The 22,544-nt window shown below is 39.2% G+C and overlaps 1 protein-coding gene across 1 annotated transcript in view; it reads left to right on the top strand.

Annotated features, from left to right (window-relative positions):
• Window positions 1-22,544, top strand: part of UNC13B (unc-13 homolog B) — a 213,072-nt gene that overhangs the window by 99,130 nt on the left and 91,398 nt on the right. The window contains exon 8 of the mRNA XM_044920653.1: window positions 10,293-10,527. Coding sequence (XP_044776588.1) covers window positions 10,293-10,527 — 235 coding nt within the window. The remainder of the gene's footprint in view (window positions 1-10,292; window positions 10,528-22,544) is intronic.

Consider the following 22,544-nt stretch of genomic DNA (forward strand, 5'->3'; position numbering starts at 1 on the left):
CCTCTTTGGTTTCTTCACAACCTCCTTCATGGACTCTTCCTTTTTTTTTTAAGTCAGATTTATTAAGGTATAACTTACATACAGTAAAATTCTCCCTTTTAGTGTACAGTCCTATGAGTTTTGACAAACACATACAGTTTTGTAACCACAACCATAGTTAAGATAAAGAACAGTTCCATCAACCCTAAAAGTTTTCTAGACCCCTTTGTAGTCAACCTCTCCCACTCCTGGCTCATGAAAACCCTAATTTGTTTTCTGCCCATATTACCTTTTCCAGAAAGTCATATAAGTGGAATCATATTGTATGTAGCTTTTTGAGTCTGGCTTGTTTCACTAATCATATTGCATTCGAGATTCATCTGTGTTTGTCAGTTCATTCCTTTTTATTCCTGAATAGCTCTCTACTATATGGATATACCATGGTTTGTTTATTCAGCAGATGGACATTTATGTTTACAGTTATTAGTGAATATGAATTAAGCAACCGAACATTCATGTATAGGATTTTATGTGAACATGTTTTTGTTTTTCTTGGGTAAATACATATGAGAGGGATTGCTGGGTTTTATGATTGTATATATAACTTAATAAGAAATGCCCAGTTTATTTTCCAAAGTGGCCTATCACTTTGCATTCTTGTAAAAAGGAGAGAGAGAGAGAGTTGGGGGCAGAGGGGCAGAGGTAGAAGGAGAGAGAGAATCCCAAGCCGACTCCCTACTGAGGGTGGAGGCTTGATGCAGGGCTCGATCTCAGGACCCTGAGAACATGACCTGAGCTGAAATCAAGAGTTGGCCGCTTAACCGACTGAGCCACCCAGGCACCCCGCCTCATTGTTTTTTCTCACTTACATTGTAATTTTTATCCATTAATTTACAAATATTTGTTGAGTTGCTGTTTTGTGCCAAGCACTGTTTAAGCACTAAGGATACAGTAAGGAACAAAGCAGAAAAATCTCGGTCTTCATGGCAGCTTGTATTCTGAAAACTTACAACTCTACTTATCTTTCCTCAGCTCCAGAACCATATATCCACCTGTCTTCTCAAACATCTTCATTTGAAATACCTCGTAGATACCTCAAAGCCAGTAATCTAACACTGAATTCATCATTGCCTTCAATCTGCCTTTCTCGTCTTTCTCTTCTTAATGAATGATGTCATATCCATTCAGTAGCTCAAGCTAAAAACCTAGGCAATATTATTTAGGCTTTATCCTCTTCACCTCCCGCATTTAATTACTTATTAAACCCTACTAATTTTATCTCATGAATGTATCTCTCCACTCCCTCTGCCACTTTCCTAGTGTAGGTCATCATTAGGTGAGTGCAGTAGCTTCCTTATTGGCCTCCCTGACACCAGTCTCCAGTCCATCTACCCTACAAACTTTTGGCCACACTGTACCACCATTCTCTTTCTAAAATGGCAAATCTGATTCTTCTCTCCCATGCTTAATACCATATGATTTTACTCATATGTGGAATTTAAGAAACAAAACAAACGAACAATGTAAAAATAAACAGATAAACTAAAAAACAAACTTTTAAAAAAAAGATTTGAGAGCGAGTGAGCACAAGTGGGGGAGAGAGGCAAAGGGAGAAGCAGACTCCCTGCTGAGGAGGGAGCCCAATGCGAGGCTCGATCCCAGGATCCTGGGATCATGACCTGAGCTGAAGGCAGACTCATTTATTTATTTATTTATTTTTAAGATTTTATTTATTTATTTGACAGAGACACAGCGAGAGAGGAAACACAAGTGGGGAGAAGTGGGCTTCCCACTGAGCAGAGAGCCCGATGTGGGACTCGATCCCAGGACCCTGGAACCATGACCTGAGCTGAAGGCAGACGCTTAATGACTGAGCCACCCAGGCGCTCCTAAAAAACAGACTCTTTTTTTTTTTTTTTAAAGATTTTATTTATTTATTAGAGAGAGAGAAAGTACAAGTAGCGAGAGTGGCAGGCAGAGGGAGAAGCAGGCTCCTCGCTGAGCAAGGAGCCTGATGCGGGACTTGATCCCAGGACCCCAGGATCATGACCCGAGCTGAAGGCAGACGCTTAACCGACTGAGCCACCCAGGCGTCCCTAAAAAACAGACGCTTAACTATAGAGAACAAACAGATGTTTACCAGAGGGGAGGTGGGTGGGGGGATGGGTGAAATAGGTGAAGGGGATTAAGAGTACATTTACCGTGGGGTGTCTGGGTGGCTCAGTCGGTTAAGCGGCTGCCTTTGGCTCAGGTCATGATCCCAAGGCCCTGGGATCGAGTCCCACATCGGGCTCCCTGCTTAGCAGGGAGCCTGCTTCTCCCTTTCCCTCTGCCTGCCTGCCTGCCTGCCTACTTGTGATCTCTCTTTCTCTCTGTTAAATAAATAAATAAAATCTTAAAAAAAAAAAGTACACTTACTGTGATGAGCACTGACTAATGTATAGAATTGTTGAATCACTGTATTCTACACCTGAAACCAATATAACACTGTGTTAGCTATACTGGAATTAAAAAAGAAAAAGCTGTGATGGCTCTGCATTAACCTCCAGATAATTCCAAATTCCTAACGTTACTAAATTTCTAAACATTGCTTGGCACCTCCTTTGATTAGTTTCTTTCATAACCCTGCAGTGTCCTATACAGATATGCTAGAACTATTTTCAAGTTCACTGAATGTGCTTTTGTGTGTATAATTTACATTTCCTGGAACATCCTAACCCTTTAATTGGTACTTATGCCTAGCAAAACCTAACTATCCTCAGTAATTGTCCTATTGGCTAGTGAGATGTTTTAGTGTGTTTTTGGAGTGGGGAAGGAAACTTGCTTAATTAAACTGGTGTGGTTTCTCTTATAATGGTACCACATTGAAGTGACAATAGGGAACTGATTGGTCAGAGAACATAACTGTTATTTTCATGGCTTAGGGTTGGACCTAGTAGATGGCATCAAATCATTAATTTGATTTAATCATATAATAGATATTTATTGAGCACCTACTATGTATAAGAAACTGCTCTGCAGTGTTATGGTGCATTCAAGGATGAGGCATCATCCTGCAATGAGAGGCTTCTTTGGGTCCAGAGTTTCAGTGAGAAACAGCATTGTTACTTGCTTGGAGCAATCTAGGTTGATAGGCTGAAGGTTGTTCTGAAGTTCTATGTGATTATTTTTCTTTTTTTTTTTTAAGAAGCAAGGTAATTACCCTCTCACAGTTGTTATGGCAACTATGATGTAGCCCGGGAGAATTTTCTTTTAAACTCCTTCTCTCCCTATGGTTAGAAAGTTAGGTAAATTATTAAAATTTTAAAAAATGGCATAGTAAGCCAACATAACCTTCCTGAGGGATGAAGAGAAGAGATGGAGTTAGTAGGAAGAAGATAAGTATAGGAAGAAAACTGATTCTTAGTGTATAGTTACATTAAACAGACTGTGACTGGTTAGTAGTCCCATATCTCCAGGATTGGGAGTTAGCTCAGGTAATGAAATGAGCTTCTGTTGGCATCATTCAGTGCTTCCAGAATTTTGAATCTTAACTGCAAATTTTCAAGGGAACTGCACCCTTAGAACACTGAGGACTTTCTAACCCAAACAGACAATCCCTCAACAGATACTAGGGCTATCAGTGTGTGGGTCTTCCTGATACCTATTTATTAGGAACCTATAAGGGCAAGCAAAAACTTGGCAACATGACAAAACAACAAGAAATGCCAATTGCTTGCCCTGTTCCAGAGGCCTGTACTACGTACTTTACATGCATTTTCTCTTACAATCCTTCGGTAACCAGTGAGACTCATAATATTCTTATATTACAGTTGAAGAAATATCTAAAATAACCTTTTTTTTTTTTTTAAAGATTTATTTATTTGAGAGAGCGAGAATGAGAGAGAGAGAGAGTACATGAGAGGGGGGAGGGTTAGAGGGAGAAGCAGGCTCCTCGCCGAGCAGGGAGCCCGATGCGGGACTCGATCCCGGGACCCTGGGATCATGACCCGAACCAAAGGCAGACACCCAACCAACTGAGCCACCCAGGCGCCCTAAAATAACTTTTTTAAGACCATATAGCTAGTAGTGGCAAAGCTAGAAGAACTTAGTTTTGGCTTGGGTACTCACATTCTTAATTATGAAGCTAAATTACTTCTTGTTTCTGGGGATAAAGACCTATTTTTAGTGATTTTGTGTGTGTGTGTGTGTGTGTGTGTGTGACATTAGTTGCCTCAAATTCAGTTTTGGGTATGGAATAGGATTTAAATGTAATTAACATTGAATATTCTATTTTGAAAAGTGAGTAGAAAATGTTCAGTTTTCTCTCATCATTCAAAGCTTCTGTATTTTAATGGATTTTATTAAATTTTGTAGACAGTTGAAAAAATTCTGAGCAGAGGCTACAGTGTTTTATTACATATTAGAAGATTAGATTTTTTTATTTAATTTTTTTAAATGAACATATAATGTATTATTTGTTTCAGGGGTGCAGGTCTGTGATTCATCAGTCTTACACAATTCATAGCGCTCACCAGAGCATATACCCTCCCCAGTGTCCATCGCTGCTCAGCCACCCCATCCCTCCTACCCCCCTCCACTCCAGCAACCCTCAGTTTGTTTCCTGAGATTAAGAGTCTCTTATGGTTTGTCTCCCTCTCTGGTTTTGTCTTGTTTCATTTTTCCCTCCCTTCCCCTATGATCCTCTGCCTTGTTTCTCAAATTCCACATATCAGTGAGATCATATGATATTTGTCTTTCTCTGGTTGACTTATTTCGCTTATCAAAATACCTTCTAGTTCCATCCACATCATTGCAAATGGCAAGATTTCATTTTTTGATGGCTGCATAGTATTCCATTGTATATATATACACCACATCTTCTTTATCCATTCATCTGTTGATGGACATCTAGGCTCTTTCCATATTTTGGCTATTGTGGACATTGCTGCTATAAACATTTGGGTGCTCGTGCCCCTTCGGATCACTACATTTGTATCTTTGGGGGTAAATACCCAGTAGTGCAATTCCTGGGTCGTAAGGTAGCTCTATTTTCAACTTTTTGAGGAACCTCCATACTGTTTTCCAGAGTGACTGCGCCAGCTTGCATTCCCACCAACAGTGTAGGAGGGTTCCCCTTTCTCTGCAGGAAGATTAGATATTAATGCCATTCTTTGGCCTTTTAATTTTCAATGGAGAGCATCAAAATTAGACATAATCGCTCCCAGATAATGGAATCACTCTCTTTTCCACTATATCAGGTCTGAGATTCTCATGGAAATACTATGGTAGACTCAGGTTTGGAGAACAAAGAGACAGGAAGGATTTCTTAGAGACAGGTCGAATTTTTGTCATTTTGAGTAAGGAAGGGTATATTAGCCCCTAGATGATGCTGTTCTGAGACCTAGGCCAGAGGGAGTTTTAAGAGTATAAAAGCAGGGGCACCTGGCTGGCTCAGTCAGAGGAGTGTCCGACTCTTGATCTCAGGGTCATGAGTTTGGGCCCCACATTGAGTGTAGAGATTACTTAAGTAAATAAAACTTTTTTGAAAAAGAGTGTAGAAGTAGTTTTTTGTTATTCTCTATATGGTGAATTAAAGCTAGGGTATTTTGTAGATATGTCTCATGCTTGATAGAAGCAGAAGGCTCTCTACATGTTATGTAAAATTAATGGAATACAAGTAGGGCAGGTTCAAGCAAGGTAAGGTGTATAATCATTGGTGGGATGGGGAAACGGTCTTTGAATTATTCCTAAAGTTGTCTCTGTCACTCTTCTTTTTTGCTACCATTTGCGGTTTTCTTAGGTCACTGGACCTATTTGGGCTGGGGAGAGCAGCAGAGTACGTAAGAAATTGAATTCCTTATAATTCTCTTGATTTTACCCTTTAACACATTCTGTCTGAACTATGAAGCTGGATATTCATGTGTACAAGTATACATAATTCCACTCCCTTCTCCTCCCCTACTTAAATCTCAAAGACCATTACTTGCAGTGGGATGTTATATCCTTTCATGCTGTTTTTTTTTTTGAAGACTCTGTGTGTGTGTGTGTGTGTGTGTGTGTGTGTGTGTGTGAGAGAGAGAGAGAGAGAGAGATTTCAAACCAAAGTCCCAGTTACAATCTTGTCAGTATCTCTAGATTTTTCCTTCCCAGAGATAGGTAATATCATCAGCACCTAGTGCAGGAAACCCTCTCCCTTGGTCTCTTGGCTAAGGAGTACAGTGACTAGAAGAAGTTCCTTCTGGAAGTTTATTTTTGTAAACAAGGCACTGAGGACATGGTTTGACTTTCCTTGAAGCAGCCCAGATAGGCTGGAGGCCATCTTCATTCTAGAGCTTTGAGAGTGGGCAGTCAGTTCTTTCCAGCAAGATACACAGCCTTAGGCTCACATTACTGGCTCTGTTACCCATCTTACAGGGGGATTGGTTGAGTCCCGGTGCTTAGGTATCCAGCAGGTGCTAAGAGGGGCCAAATTTTGTTCTGTCACTGGAATTTCTTATGAATATGTACTTTCTGTGATTTGAGTCCTTAGTGTTTCCACTAGGGAACTGCTCAAAGGCAGCCTAAGAGAGCTGAGATAACTTAAGGTTTTCCAAGAAAAAAGTAACTAAGCCATAAAAAAAATGGTTTGAATTCTCTTTCCTTTTTACTCAGGCTGATAAAGTTCTACCTGTATTCTGGATTTAAAGACAGGGATTCAATCCAGGACCACCACATACCGGAAAGCCTCATTGTTCAGTATTTCATTCAGTATTGTTTGAGTGCCTTCTCTGTACCTGGGGCCCATTTTTGCCCTGAATTAGATTACTCGCCCCAGGTTTATTTTCTATCATTCCCTTCCATGTCCTTTTATGTACCTACCAAATGAGCTACAAAGTGTTTTTCAAAAATACATAAAGCCTTTCTCACTGTTGGGCTTTTACTCATGCCATTGTTTTTATCCAGATTCTAGAAGGTATTTACCCACCCCCTCCGAACTTCACCTGTTGAAAACCTACCAGTCTTTCAAAGTTGTCTCCTCCATAAAGATTTCTCTGCTCACCCCAACAGGAAGTGACCTTACCTTCAACTCATATAACATTTGGTTTGTACTGTTCTCATGATAGTTACTTCCTTGTATTTGTGTCCATATTTTCTCTCTCCTATTAGACTGATTGTATACTCTGAATCTTCTGTGTTGTTTAGCCTTGTACTTAAAGGCACTCAGTAAATACTTGAATGAGTTAATTTTCCCAGCCTTTTAGTTTTCCAAGGGCTTTTCAATTTTTGCCCTCAACCTAGCTCACAAGTCCTCCTTAGGCTCAGGTTCTTTTTCTCAGTGAAGCCAGGAGTTTTCTGTTTTAGCTGCGGTCATGTTGTGAAGTAGAGTAGAGCCAGTAAGGGATTGTTGCTGCCACACTGAAAGCACAGTTCTTTCGTTCAAGCCTTTTTCTTAATTTCCCTTGTTAGTTTCTAATCAGCCTTGGTGGTGCCAGGAAGTTTTCTTTTTTTTTTTTTTTTTAGATTTTTATTTATTTATTTGAGAGAGAGAGACTGAGAGCACATGAGAGCGGGGAGGGTCGGGAGGGTCAGAGAGAGAAGCAGACTCCCTGCCGAGCAGGGAGCCCGATGCGGGACTCGATCCAGGGACTCCAGGATCATGACCTGAGCCGAAGGCAGTCGCTTAACCAACTGAGCCACCCAGGCGCCCAGGAAGTTTTCTTTCTAGGGAGATCAGGGATAGTATCAGGGGAGAAAATCTGGTCTTTGCCCTCATCTGCCTTTTTTCTGTTTCTCTTCTTTGTCTCACCTCACTTCTTTGTATTTCTTTTTTCCTATCTCCTCCTACTTTTCATATTCTCTTCTATTCCTAGCCTCTTCTTTCCATAAAAACTCTGTTTCTTAATATTTGCCCTTTATTTCTTTAGTATAGAAATGTTGTCAGCTTTTAGGAAAGTTTTGGAGTATTCTTCTCCTTAGCCTAGCAAAATAAAAAAGCAGAGCATTATTCAGGAGTAATAGGTCAGATGCAGTGAAAAACTAAGGGTCTGTCCAACATAGTTTCTGGCTCTGGATCGTGGGCTCCTAACTCTGGCTGAGCTACTCTGTCCTGGCCCCATAATCAGTGGGATTGTCTATCGCTGTTCCCTCTTTGGTTCTCTGGGGTATGTGTTGATACTTCTGCTGGAGTTTAAGTAGACTTTTGGCTTTGTCTCCTTTGTTGCCTCTGCCCTCTCATCTGTATGCATGAAAAATCCATCTGACTTCTTCACACTGACTCCTTTTGTGGGTTCAGAAAGAATTAATTCTGAAAGACATACTGGTTTTTGTCCCTTGGTCCTTTCTAGTGTTCAGAACAACAAATGCATCAAGATCTGAAACCAGTGCCTCTGAAGTCTTTTTTTTTTTTTTCCTAATACGTGATCAGAGTTCTTTCTGAGCAGAATTCTTTGCATCCCCTATTGTTTGACTAGTACCCTTCCAGACCACTTGAAGGTTAGCCTATTCCTTCCTTCCTTTTAATACTCTTTATATATCTTTTTTTTTTTAAGATTTTATTTATTTCAGAGAGAGAGAGCATGAGCAGGGGGAGGGACAAAGGAAGAAGCAGACTCCCTGCTGAGCAGGGAGCCCAATGTGGGGCTTGATCCCAGGACCCTGGGATCATGACCTGAGCCCAAGGCAGACTCTTAACCAACTGAGCCACCCAGGTGCCCCTAGCCTCTTTCTCATACTGATTTTTTTCTCCTGAGGTTCTGATCACTCTCCTTGTCTTATGTTCACACTTAAACTCAAAAGGGAAAAGCTCATGAGATCTTCTACCCGTACTCCCAGCTATACCCACAGTGTTGTCTGCAATCTGGTGTTCAAATATTCTTCGTTGCTTGTAAAACCCACATGTTTGTGCCCCCTTGTCTCTTTTAGTGGAATTATTATCTACTAGGTAGTTTGATGTACAAGCCAAGGTGTCATGTCCCTTTTACCTTCCATTTGTCCCCACGTTTTATCATTTGTCTGGATTTTTCTTTTTCTAGTTCATCAGTTCTTTTCCATTTCTACTGCATGGATGCAGGTTCTTATCTCCTGCTTGAGTGATTGTGAAAGCCTAATCTCATGGTCTTCAGAAGGCTCTCACTACCACATAACTACCAAGATTTTTTAAAAAATTACTAATATAAGGAGTTCATCATCTGCTAAAAGTATCTCCATTTTGGGATAATGAATGTTCCTTTTCCTCACTGAGCCAAATAGGAAATTGGCAAGACAGGACATCTGGGACCTTGTTAATTATACACATACGGGGTTGGTGTTAGAAATGGCTTCTCTATAAAATAAGCCACAGAGCACTATTAGGTTGAGCTCCCTTTCCAAGTTACAGTGTTAAATATTTTTATTTTTGTTTGGAGCAGGATTTGTAACTGTGGTCATTTTAGTTAACACCAAGAATAAAACTAGTCAGTCAGGTGCTGGCCTGAAAAGCAGAAATAATTCTATGGTATTATAGTCACTGTTGTTAGATAAACTTGGCTGCATTGTCAGCAAGATCCCATTGGTAGTGCTTATGTTTTCCTCTTCCCCTTCAGCCCAGACTTTGGATGGAAATTCTGAGCCCCAGGGTAGAGGTACTTGATAGGAATTGTTAGAAAAACCGGTTGCTGCAGCAAGACAGTAAGATTGCTACAGTTCTCAGGGGCCTGGCTGGCTCAGTCAGTGGAGCATGTGACTCTTGATCTTGGGGTCATGAGTTCCAGCCCCACAATGGGTATAGAGCTTACTTAAAAAAAAAACAAAAATAAAATTTGGCATAATACTTTAAAAAAAAGACTGCTACTGTTCTTAGTTGTATCTAGAACTTTTGGTTCTTCAGAGCCTTGGCTTTGCGCCTCCTGATATTTGAACACCTTCTGATGTTGGACCTGCTTATTGGGTTCAGCCATGTATTTTTAAAGTCTAACAACAGCAAGCCAACTCTAAATGAAAATTTCTCTTCTACCCATTTTGATAACAATAGAGGAATAGAATCTATGACGTTTAAAAACAGATTTTCACTAGAGTTGTGATAGCTGGAGAATCAGAATTCCAGAGAATTCTGCATTGGGAAAATACAGTTTGGAATTCCTCTAAGAGTCAACACTAAAATGAAAGCAAGGATCTTGTCTCATTTAATAAGGAAAGAAACTTATGAGTATTAACTGAAACAGTTTTGCACATGGGTTTGAGGTCACTTGGCTCACTTGCAGCTCAGCTTGCTCTTGTTCTCAAGGTCTAGGCTTGTGGTTACCTAAGTTAGAAGCAGAAAAAAATTCTAAATAAATAAAGCTGGGATGCTTTGATTGACTGTGTTTATTCCACAGCTTTTGAAGATCCTGATAGTGCCGTTGATGACCGAGATAGTGACTATCGCAGTGAGACCAGCAACAGCATCCCACCTCCTTACCATACGACTTCCCAGCCCAATGCTTCTGTGCACCAGTTCCCTGTGCCGGTGGGATTGCCACAGCAGCTGCTACTTCAGGGCAATTCCCGGGATTCCTGCAATGACTCTATGCAGAGTTACGATCTTGATTATCCAGAGCGGCGGGCTCTCAGGTGGGTTTTGGAAACCAGGCACTTTCTCTTCCTGATATGTAGTTTCCAAGATGCAACTGACAGTATTTGGATGCTTTAACCTGAGGTGGTAGTGGAAGTCTAACAGTATGATAGACCAAAATACAGCCATTTTGTATAGATTCTCAGTCTTCTTTTTTCTCTTCTGTACATTCACATTTAGGCATTTCTGTCATTAGTATTTCTCTTTATGATCAGTGATTCTCAACTGGTGAGAGCACGCTAACTTGGGGTGGATGACTGAAAAAAACCAGCTCATGCCTCTGCCCAGCCCAGTGATTCTGATACACTCTTCACCACGATTAAAAAAAGAAAATCACAGATGTTAAATGTTTGGATAATCCTTCCTACCTAAATATTTCTGGGAACTTCAGATGATCTCTTCATAGCAGATTCAGTACTTATGCTGGAACTTTAGAAAAATTTTAAATATATAAAACATTGACATGGTTAAAAAATGTTAAGGTACAATACAGCATACAGTGAAGAATCTCCCACCCACACCTGTCCTCTCCTCCTCTACTCTGTCCCCTTCCTATCTTTTAGTTCTCACACCACCCTTGTTTCTTTCTTATGTGCCCTTCCATAGACTACTATCATATAATTTATGAGTATAAAAACAAATATTTACATATATGCTCCCCCTTTTTCCCCCACTTTAAAAAGTAATTCAAACAAAATTCAGAAAAATGTTATATTAACACCCATATTCATGTTGCCTAGATTCATTGTGTTAACATTCTGGCACATTTACTTTTTATTTCATTCTCTCTTAGATTGTGTCATTATTCTGTTTCCCCAACATTTTACCCATTGATTTTAGCATCCATTGATGATCCTTGTTTGAATCAATTATTGGTTGGAAGTTAATATTTTAAAAACCATTCCAGTTTAGCTCATACTTTTGATTGCTAAAATTCACCATACCATAATAACATATCATTTCTTTTTGCTCATTTTACCAAACTGGTGAATATTTATCCTGATTCTCAGTTGGTTGCCTGTCTGAGAGACAACATCCTATCTCAGTTTACTATCATCTCTGGAAGTATTTTCAATGAATTTTTTTATATATCAACCATCACATAGAATTTTTACTGTTTATAATCTGATTCTAAAAAAGAAATATGCCAGGAATCCTACTGTAGTTGGTCTCTGCTCCTTGCTGGTTTATTAGATGAAAATTTTATTTTTTAATTATTTGATTTTAGTTGTTTATATTGTCCTACTTTAAGGGGAAAAAAAAGGCAAAAAATCCAATACTTTTGGCCCTCTTTTCGTCTGTATTTGTAAGCATTAGATGTGTAGGCCAACAGTAATAGTGGCATATCAACCTAAATGACTACATACTCTTCTAGAACACTGCATTTTAACCAGTTATTACCCTATGATTATTTTAGTTATTTCCTGGGCTACTGCTATAATAATACTTAGAGGAGCATTAGTGATACACTTTAAAGTGTAAATTTTTTGCTAAAGATTTTTTAATTGATCCCATATAAATTTGATTTTACTGTATCAGTATATGAAATGAGGTTAAAGAGTGAATATTTTTTTCATCTCCAGCAGAGAAAAGAATTACAATTATTTATTTATTTATTTGAAAGAGTGTGTGAGCAAGAGAGAGCACGAGGTGGGGAGGGGCAGATGGAGAGGAAGAAGCAGACTCCCCACTCAGCAAGGAGCCTGAAGCGGGGCTCGATCCCAAGATCCTCGGATCTTTACCTGAGCCGAAGGCAGACGCTTAACCTAAAGACTCACGCAGGCACCCTAAAAATTACATGATTTTTAAGTAACCTTTTATCATAGACATTTTTAACTTAAGTTTTGAAATGATTTATCCTTCAGAAAGTTTTGAAGACATTTTATCACTAGCATTGAATTTTAAACTTCTCTCTTACTGTAGATATCAAGTTCTTGGAGAGGGTCTAAGTCTTGAAGTTACACAGTTTTTTAGGAAGAACATTTAAAATCCTAAGGGAACAAACATGTTCTTAGTATCTGCCAGTAAATTAGAAGTGTAAATATAAATATCTTCATTCACTACAGCAATGGCTATCTATTCATTTAAGTTGAAGTATAAAGACTTCTAGGCTGGAGTTAGTTTAGTTTGAGTTTTTGAGGATACTGGACAATAATGAAACTGGATGTAAAAAAAGTAGATTGGATTTCTTTGCTCAACCAAATGGGCTTTTGCCTAATGAATCCAGAATAACTGGAAACTTACATAAATTATGTAAAAATACATAATTTGAGGTTTGTTGCTAAACTGTGTCTAGTGTTGAGAGGGGTCAAAAGAATATCTCTTGAAGTTTATTATTAATATCTCTTCAAGTCTCTCTTGAAGATTTTTAGTGACTAAATGACCACTGTGATCTTGCTTCTGTTTCCTAAATAAATGCAATTGGAAGTTAAATCTACACAGGAACATACTGAGATGATAAGCTCCTAGTCTGCAGGTCCTCTGTGTACCCCTACATGAGTACACAGGAAGCAGGCAGTTTCTAATCTAACTGAAAGAAAGGTCAGGTATCTTATGTATTCATTGACTTAAGTTGGAATGTAGCTTCTAGTGTTAAAATCAGTATAGGAAGGGGCGCCTGGGTGGCTCAGTCGTTAAGCGTCTGCCTTCGGCTCAGGTCATGATCCCAGGGTCCTGGGATCGAGCCTCCCTGCTCAGTGGGAAGCCTGCTTCTCCCTCTCCCACTCCCCCTGCTTGTGTTCCCTCTCTCGCTGTGTCTCTCTCTCTCAAATAAATAAATAAAATCTTTAAAAAAAAAATCAGTATAGGGCAAGATACTCCTTTCACTGTGATCCTCAATGCATATATAGCTTTTAGATTTCACAAATTATAATGCTTTAAATAATTGTTCCATTGGGCTATAACAAGGTTTGACTTCTGACAGTCAAAGATTATTTTTATTATGTATATATTTATTTATTTGAGAGAGAGAGGGTGTGAGTGTGCTCATGGGAGCAGGAGCAGGAGGAGGAGCAGAGAAAGGGAGAGAATTTCAAGCAGACTCCATGCTGAGCACAGAGCCCGACTTGGGGCTCGATCTCACCACTCTGAGATCATGACCTGAGCCAAAATCAAGAGTCGGATACTTAACCAACTAAGCCACCCAGGTACACCTATTTTTTCTTTTTTTTTTAAAGAAATATGGCCATACTCTTGGCTATACTGCCTCAAATAATAACTTTCAGCAAGTTAACAGCTTGACTTTTCAGACCCGAATTAATCAACAAATTTGGGTTTCTTGAAATCCCTTGATATGTTGAATACTTAACAGTTCTAAACCTGGGCATTGCAAATACTTTCTAAATATTGAGGAAACATGTTCATTTTGCTTGTTTCTACCTTTCTTGAAAAACAAAAGCATCCTAAAAAGCTCATGGTAGCAAGTAGCTATGGTTATTACTATAGCTGTTCTTTTTCTGATGTGGAAAAACTCTTTGATTAAATTGCTTTAATATTGATTTAAGAACATAGAGATTTCTTTATCATATTTTTTCAGTCTGAATGGTTTTTATCATATTGACAATTTTATTTTAGTTTTCTCGTTGAACATGCACTAAATTTTATAATTTGTTTCTTCCTTTTCCCTGTTTCTTCTCTTTTCTTTGCCTTACTATTCCTCTGATTTTATTCTTTTACATCAGACAAGGTTTGCAGGCCAAAAATGACAAAATTAGGATTATTTCAGCTTTCTCTGGTGTTGACTATGAAGAGCAAGAAAGTATATATGAGGAGAGAGAGGGGAAAATAACACAAGAGTTTCTAGAAAGCAGTAACATAAAGGAAGCAGAAGTAAAAGAAATTAGAGCTCTTTCAAAAACTGATAAATATTGCAACCAACAAGAACAACTGAAGTACAAGAATTGGAAAAAGATACCATCTCAGGGTCAAGAAACTGAATATTCTGCTGCCTTTAATTTTGACCATAAGTTTGAAACATCTGTGTTCTCCAGATATCCTCAGAAATATGATACAATAGATAGAAGGAAAAACAAGCCGTTATACCATGATTTTGGAGACCGTGAAAAAAGACAGTATGGTGATAGATCAGGAACTAAGACTGACTTGGAAAGTACATATCCTAACACTGAAAAGTGTAACATTTGCCACATTGAAAAAAAGAAACAAAATTATCCAATTTTGTGCCCTTATAAAAATGCTTTTCTGGTTAAGAGTGGGACGTGGACCACTAAGTTGCAAAATCATGATTATGATCTTTCTGATTGTTTTAAGAACTGTGAAAAGTCATCTGGCTTAAACCAGCATGTCACTAATTTCACTCCATTAGATATTCTTGAAGATTCTACTAGCAGTACTTCTGATGAACTTCTGAGTTCTCCTCTTACTGATATACAGGAAGGTTTACTGTCACCAACAAGTCCTCCATCCAATGTCCATCATATTGGAGGCTTACCTGAAGAATATCATGTAACATGTCCAGTATTCTCATTACCAAAGGTGAATTGTGATGCAAAAACACTTGGAGATCTGTCTGGGTGCCCCATGGAAGAGATGACCCCTTCCTCTCTTGAGGAACCCAAGAAGGACTGTGTTGATACAATGGATGAGCTTCAGTGTTTGGTACAAACAGTATCAGAATATTTAGCAGAGAAGGAAGAAGAGATTAATAGATTTGGTTCCCTCTCAAAAACTAAAAAGTCACTTAAACACAACAGTACTGTTGATAATGAGGAACAGAAAATGCCTGGGGATCAAATGCCACCTTCAAACATTGTCAAGAATGACAAGGATAAGGCCATCTCTTTCCCTGAGCTGAATGGAGTGAAATGTGCTGTTGGTTTTTTGTTCAGTTCACTCACAGAAAAAGTGGGTTCGGGCACAAAGCATCTAACAACCTCTGTGGAAAAGCTGGTTTCTTTAGTTCCAGAGAAAACAGAAACTCTTAATCAAATAGAGACAGTTAATTCAGGATCTAAACCCAGAGCCGAGTCAGTATTGGGGAAGGATCTTTCCATGCAATCTCCATTATCCTCTCAAGCAGTTGATAATAAGGATTTTGGCAGAAATGACAAAACCTCTGAAAATGAGCACACAGGTAGTAAAACTGGAAATATAAGCTTTCAGGATGTAACAGAGACTGTTGGAAGGGACTCCACTCCACAGAGTCAGAGTTCAGTTATAAAGTCTGTTTTTAGCATGCTAAATCCATTAAAGATCTTTTCAGAAAAGGATGAAACCAAAAAAGATGATGGCCAGAACAAGCCAATAAGAAAGGAAAACTTTTTTGAGTGTGGATCAGAGTCAAATCAAAGGGAAGACACTCTTGGCAATAACAGTAGTATTACCACTCTCGGTAGGAATGATGGAGAAAATACAAGCTCAACCCAAATGCCCACAAGTGAGGATTTGTTGTTGTCTTCCCCAGCGGCCAATGAACCTTCAAACTTAGGCGGTTCTGCAAATAAAAATGTTGATATTGAGAGTCTCTTGGAAATAAAACCCTGTATAGATCTGTCTCTATTACCAGATCAACCAAAAATATGTGCTAAAGACACTCGAGGACAACCTTGTATAACTGGAAGTACAACTGCAAATAAAGAGTCTTCTTCAAAGCCGTTAGAGGGGGACAAAGTTACTAGTGATGATGATTTTCTTGAGCCACTCAGAAAATCATTTAGCCAGTTTTTGCTCAATTCACCTGAGACCTGTTCAAAGGAAACTTTGTCAGAATCTATGAAAATTCACCAGTCGGAGGAGGATGGGTGGGAGAGGGACCCTAAGAAAGATGGACATTCCTTTTCCTTTAGTGGAAAACTACATATTCCATTTTTCAGAGTTCTTAGTCATTCTGAAAAGCAGGATTTAGGAGAGAAAGGAAGCATTTTTCCTTCATTTAAATTTCCTTTCACTGACAGCCATAACACTGTCACTGACCAGAGATTTCCTGATTCAGCAGTAACCATTGATGAAGAGATCCAAAGAAACTGCCATGAAAATGCCAAACTTGGTTTAATAAAATCTAGTTCAGTTCCAAATATTCATAATAATTTAGGGAAATTTGATGATACAGAAACATTTAATAAAAACGACCAGATAAATTTTCCTGAAGATGACACACTTAATAAAATAAAGACTAATTCAGTTCCAATTATTAGTAATGATCTTGGGGAATTTGGGAACATAGAGAAATTAAATTCAAGTGACCACGCAGCAGTAGATAACTGTCACAGAGATACCTCAGCCTTCCTTGGAATTGTGTCCAAAGAATATATTCCTTCAGATTCTTCAGAAGAAAGTAAAACTCTTACACAAATGACATCTTTAACAGTATCAGACTGTTCATTAGCATCTACTACCATTTCAGAATCCACCTTGGTTAATGAAATTAATGAAGATAGACTTGTAGATAAAGCTTCCAAGACAAGAACCCAAGGAGGCCTCCTTTCTGGTCTGTTTAACAGGTTTTCTTCTCTTGAAAATTTGTCTAGTCAACAAGAATTAAATTTGAAGAGTGATGATTCTCATCATAAGAATAATACCCCAGGCTTACTCTCTGGAATATTTAACCTGATATCCAATAACAGTGTGACTGTTCATAAACCAGATGAAGCAAGGTCCATGTCTTTAGGCAACATAAAAAGTTTGAATGGAAATAAACATTTATCTTTGGATGAGATCCCTGTTACTTCATGTGTGACTTCTGGAAACCAGAAGAACCATGTTGAAAAAGAAGAAACATCTGGCTTTATAAAAAGCTTTGTATCTTTACCTAAAGAAAATATACCATTATGTGATGCTTGGGTTGATAGTCATCATTGCCCTCCCACATGGAAGAAACAGCAAAAGGAAAACAATTGCCCCTCTTCTGAGAACAGGGTATTTCACTGTGCTCCAAGCACTCAGCGGGGCCTCTTAGAGGAATCTCTGGCTGAGAGGCTGACACCACACCATGTTCTTAAGGCGAAAATACATGAAAATTCAAACAAGTTAAATACATCTATATTAAATACTAACATTCTTAATATATCAAACCACTATCAGGCTTTTGAAGAGATGAATAATGCTTTCTGTTATGAATGGGACTCTGATATAAAAGATTTCTCCAAAAATTCCAGAAAACTTCAGCCAGTTTATTATATGTTAAATCAAAATACATTCCCATCAGGTGATGTTTTCTTGTGGCCTGACTCAGAAAATTCGGCAATAAATTTTTGCCAAAAGGATCAAAATGCAAATGTCTTGGAGTGGAAAACAAATCCAAACAGTGTCATTTGGCGTGACTTACCATATGAATCATTGGAGCAGTTAGCATTTAATGAAGATAACTTATTAAGTGATATGTGGGCAGCTCACTCATTATATGGAAATTCTTATTTTCCAATTAATGAGACGAAGAATTCACTAGAAGAATTACCCATTGACTTAAGTTGTTCTTCAGGTTATGAGAAGACTACATGTTCCATAGTTGATCAAGAATTATTAAGAATGGATGAAAACTTTGTTTTTTCAAGTGTTGGTTATGAATACCAAGAATGGTTGTCATGTCTTGAAAGTGGAGTGTGGTGGCCATCAGAAGATGGAGATTATGGATATTTTATGTTCCATGATGGTCAGTATATGTATTATCTCCTCACTGATTCTACTGGGCAGTATGCATATTTATTTATACCTGATTGTTCTTATCAAGAGTATTTGAATTGTGGTTTACAGACAAATGATCTATCAAGTATTATGTTGGATGACAGCATTATTTCTGCCTATGGTTTTAAGGAAGATGAATTATTCTGGTGTGTTGAAGAGGAACCAATTGATGACCCTCTTGATTTATCTGTAGTTTTGCCAAGAAGTGAGGGACCAGTGTATCTAAATTTAGGAACCTTTTCACAAGTATTTGAAGAGTCAGGTTGTGGCCAAAAGGATCAACCGTTAGATTTTTCAGGCTATAATCTTAAGAAGTTTAAAGGAAATTTTGGATCTTTTGAAGAAAGGGTATGTGGTTCTGAAGACTTTGAATATATATTGGATCTCAGGAATCAGCCCCAAACTATTGGAAATCACGACTTAAATAAAAGTCATTTTATAGAAGGAGATAAGAACCAGTCTCCAGCAAAGGATTCATTAGTTTACCCTTCTCGTTTACATTGGGTTCAGTCTTCTGAAGAGGCTACCTCTTTGGTTCATCCTGAAAATATGACTAATAGTCCACAGCAAACAGGAGAAATGTCATCATTGAACAAAGTGACTTCATTATTTTCTGCTTTAGTTGGAAATACTTTGTATTTTGTTGAGAATGAATCCTTAGAGTCTTTGGTCATGAAGAAAATGGATCAGCAGTCAGACTTGGCAGAGCTCACAAATAATGGTCTTCAGTCATTAATCTTGAATAAACAATTAGAGAGTAACTCCCAAGATAAAGAAGAAAGTCTTCTCAAGAAGGATTTAGAAAGACAAATAGTATCCAATGTGCAGCAACCAGAATTTATTAAAAGTATGAAGCAAGAATTCCCTTTAAATAAAAGTTTTCAGGTAAAAAAACCAAGTTTGTTAAAATCTGTTATCCAGGTAAGCCAAACAACTCCTCAGGCTAAATCAGATATAGAAGATAATGAAATAATTACAGTTGACTCTATTTCAGTTCCTCTTGCATCACAGTTTAGTAGGGATGAACCCAAGAACTGTGAGATTCCTCAGGACCAGTTTTCCAAAGAGTCTGAGAGAACATTATTTAAAAGTGCATTGAAACTCTTTGGTCGGGGAGAAGACTCTTTAGTAAGTACAGTATCAAATGGAAAACAGGCATCTGGATTTTTGAACCTCTTTAAAACCCAGGTGAAAAAAGAAGGACCACCAAATTTAGAAAAGAATGGTGATAAAAATAGAAAGATACCTTCTCAGCAAAAGAATGAATCTCCTGGTGTTTCTAATTTTTTTGGTACCCTTGGGGATTTATTTAAAACCAATGCATCTTCTATACAGACAACTGAAAATATGTCTGTTTCTTCATCGGTTAATAAGGATGAAGTCAAATCAAGTCCTAATCCTGCACAGCTAATTATCCAGGATGTTGGGAACTTTTCTGCTATACCAGTTGCCTCTAAAAGGAAGGTTCGAGTTAGGAGTCTGAACAAGCAGATTACTATTGATGACAGTGGGCTAAAAGAACCATCAACTAGGGATATACAGAGTAATAATTTGACTGAGGAAGAGGTACATTCCAGAGACTACCTAATCCAGCAATCACCAAGTCAGTCTTTCTCAGCAAATTGTCTTGAAGAGTCTTCCAGAGATTCTTCAATAAAAACTAGTGGTGTGTCTACAGTGACAGAAGTTTCAAGAAGTAATGAATTATCTTTTGATATTCTCAGCCCAAGAAATTCAAAGGAACAAGATCATTTTTCCAACCAACACTGGAGTTATTCAACTCCCACAACCTCTCCCTCTCAACCAGAGTTGCCCACCAGAAAGAGTGTATTTTCTTTCCTGACTGGATCTGAAAAATCTGAGAACAGAGCCTCTGCTCCTCTACTGAGAACCAAATCTCAAGCAGAAGGACTGTTTACACTTCCTTCCTTTTTTTCCACTACTAACTCAAGCAGCAAGAAGGATGCCTCTCGTAATAGCTCTTTTAGTTTCTTCAACTTATCATTTTCGGATGGAAAGCAGCAGACTTCTGGGGAAAAACACAGCCTTTCAACTGTTGCTCCGGTGACTTCCCAGCCCTGTAAGAAGCCAAGTGTTTTTGTAGACATGGGTGGCGCAAGAACTGGAGAAGGTTCCAGTGGCAATAGAGATAGTATAGTCCAGGAGGTGGTTCATGAACAGCAAATGGCTCCTTGTGTTTCCATTAGCAACACCCTCGGGGTTACTTCCCTTACAGATGTGCTCAATGTAGAGAAGGACTATCAGGGAAAACTAGATTCTAGGAACGGACTAGGGACATCTTTAGCAGATTTCCAGATGAATCAGTTGCAAAATGACATTGTTCCTCATTCACCAGAATTTCAGGCACAGACTGAAACACTGCTCATTGGTCCAGAGACCCTTGGGGTAGCTCCTTGTGAAGAAGAACCTTTCATACAGGAAGCCTTCCCTAGTGGCTCATTGGCCAAGTCTTTTCCACATGATAACCGTTTGACTGAAAAGCTCAACAATTCAGACACTTGTACTAACCACCACCAAAATGAAAGATTTACTGGTGACCTCTTAAACTTCCCATTGGAAAAGGCCCCTGATGAGGTCTTAACACAGATCCCGGAGCCAACCTCTTCCTCTGTGGAGCCAGGGTGTACAAGGCACCTCCAGAGTAGAGAGGCAGATAAAGAGGAAGACAAATCATTGTTGGGCTCCTCAGTAGAAGTGCTTTCAGGGTTTGTGACAAAAGTGAAATCTTTCTCTGGGTGCTTAATTGAACCTCCCAAAACTTTCTCTGGACTTTTCTCCTCTCCTAAACCACCAAAGAAAAACTCCTTTTTCTCTCTTTCTTCTGGTGCATCATCTCAGTCCCTCAAAGGTGAGTTATTTGGAATTTTTAAAAGTCCCAAACCAGACACATACAAACAAGAATCACCTATCCCACCTACTGCATGGCCTCAAAATGGTAGTTGCGGAGATACTGTAGGATCAGTACCTCCAGAAAATCTGTGGAGAGAAGCTTCCTCTTCAGCACTCAATTCAGAATCTACTCTCAGTGACTGTACAATGACTGTAGTTAGTGCAAAGTCAGACTCAGAGACCCTGACAGATGATACTAAACCAACAACTGAAATGGAAAACAATAATATCCCTGACAATATTCTAGAACCCCAAGATTCTGAAATAATTGGGGCTGCACCTTCTGTTTCAGGGGACGATGCTGGGCAAGGAGTATTGTCTCTGAGTGATGAAGGAGACATGGGGTTGTTGCAGGGCACAGACACAGAGGCATCATTGGAAGCAGAGCATATCCCATTGCCATCACATTTGGATTCAGATCCTACCTGTATTGCCAAAGAGCTTCCTCCTCCGGTTCCGCCACCTATTCCTCTTAAGGCAAAGCCAGCTATGCAGTCTGCCTCCACAAACCAAGACTTCTTGGAGCTACAGGCAGCCAGTTCACTGGAAACCAGTACTGCACTGTTCAGTGAGGCAAGTGTTGGCCAGAGTGCCACACCAGAAACCCAAGGATACCTTTCCCACCCTGTGCTAGAGGAACCTGCTCTTTGTGCCAAAGAAAGTTATGGGATACTCGATACCCAGAAAGATCTACCTGCAGTCCTCCAGGAAACAGAGCAGCCAAGACCTCATTTTGAGATCCCAAACATGACCAATTGGCCAAAATTCCATTTCCCATCCTCTGCCACTGACTGTGGGAAACCACTGAGCTCTTTCTTTTCCCCATCTCCTTCCTCTGGCGATAGAGCAGCAGAGCCTGGTTTAATGGCCAGTTTTAAAAAGTTGTCAACTCTATTTGAGGGAGGTAATGAGGGGAAAGGGAATATAATTGCAAATGATCTAAAACTAAGGTTTGGAAAGAAGCTGGATCTTTCATTCACATGGCCAAAAGAGAACAAAGGGGGCCCTGAACAAACGCCTGCAGAATCCTCTTCTCCAGCTTTGGTTATCAGCAGTGATCAGGACCTTAACGCTAGGGAGGTTGACAAAGCTTTAGAGTCTTCTCAAATGTCTGAGGCTAATGCTGAGCCAGCTACTCAACCCTCTGGGACCTCTGAGCAGCAGGAGACCAGGCCAAGTATATGTGCTCATGAGCTTTCAGGGCCTGGAGAAATGGAAAACCAGCAGAAAGTCTCAGCATCAGGAGAACACTGGGGTTCCAAAGACAACCTTTCTAGCTCCACCTATCCTTCAGGGAGTCATAAGGAAGAACACTGCACTGTTACTGAGCTACTTCACCAGCCAGAAACTCAAAAGGAGGAGGTGATGCCTGCTAGTACTGACTCTCTTTCAAACATACAGCAGCCAGTTACTCTCCATGGCATCAAGGAACCAAAGACCGACAAAAGGCCTGTTCTCAACCTAAGCA

The sequence above is a fragment of the Neomonachus schauinslandi genome, chromosome 13, assembly GCF_002201575.2.
Source record: "Neomonachus schauinslandi chromosome 13, ASM220157v2, whole genome shotgun sequence".
Classification (NCBI taxonomy): Eukaryota; Metazoa; Chordata; class Mammalia; order Carnivora; family Phocidae; genus Neomonachus; species Neomonachus schauinslandi.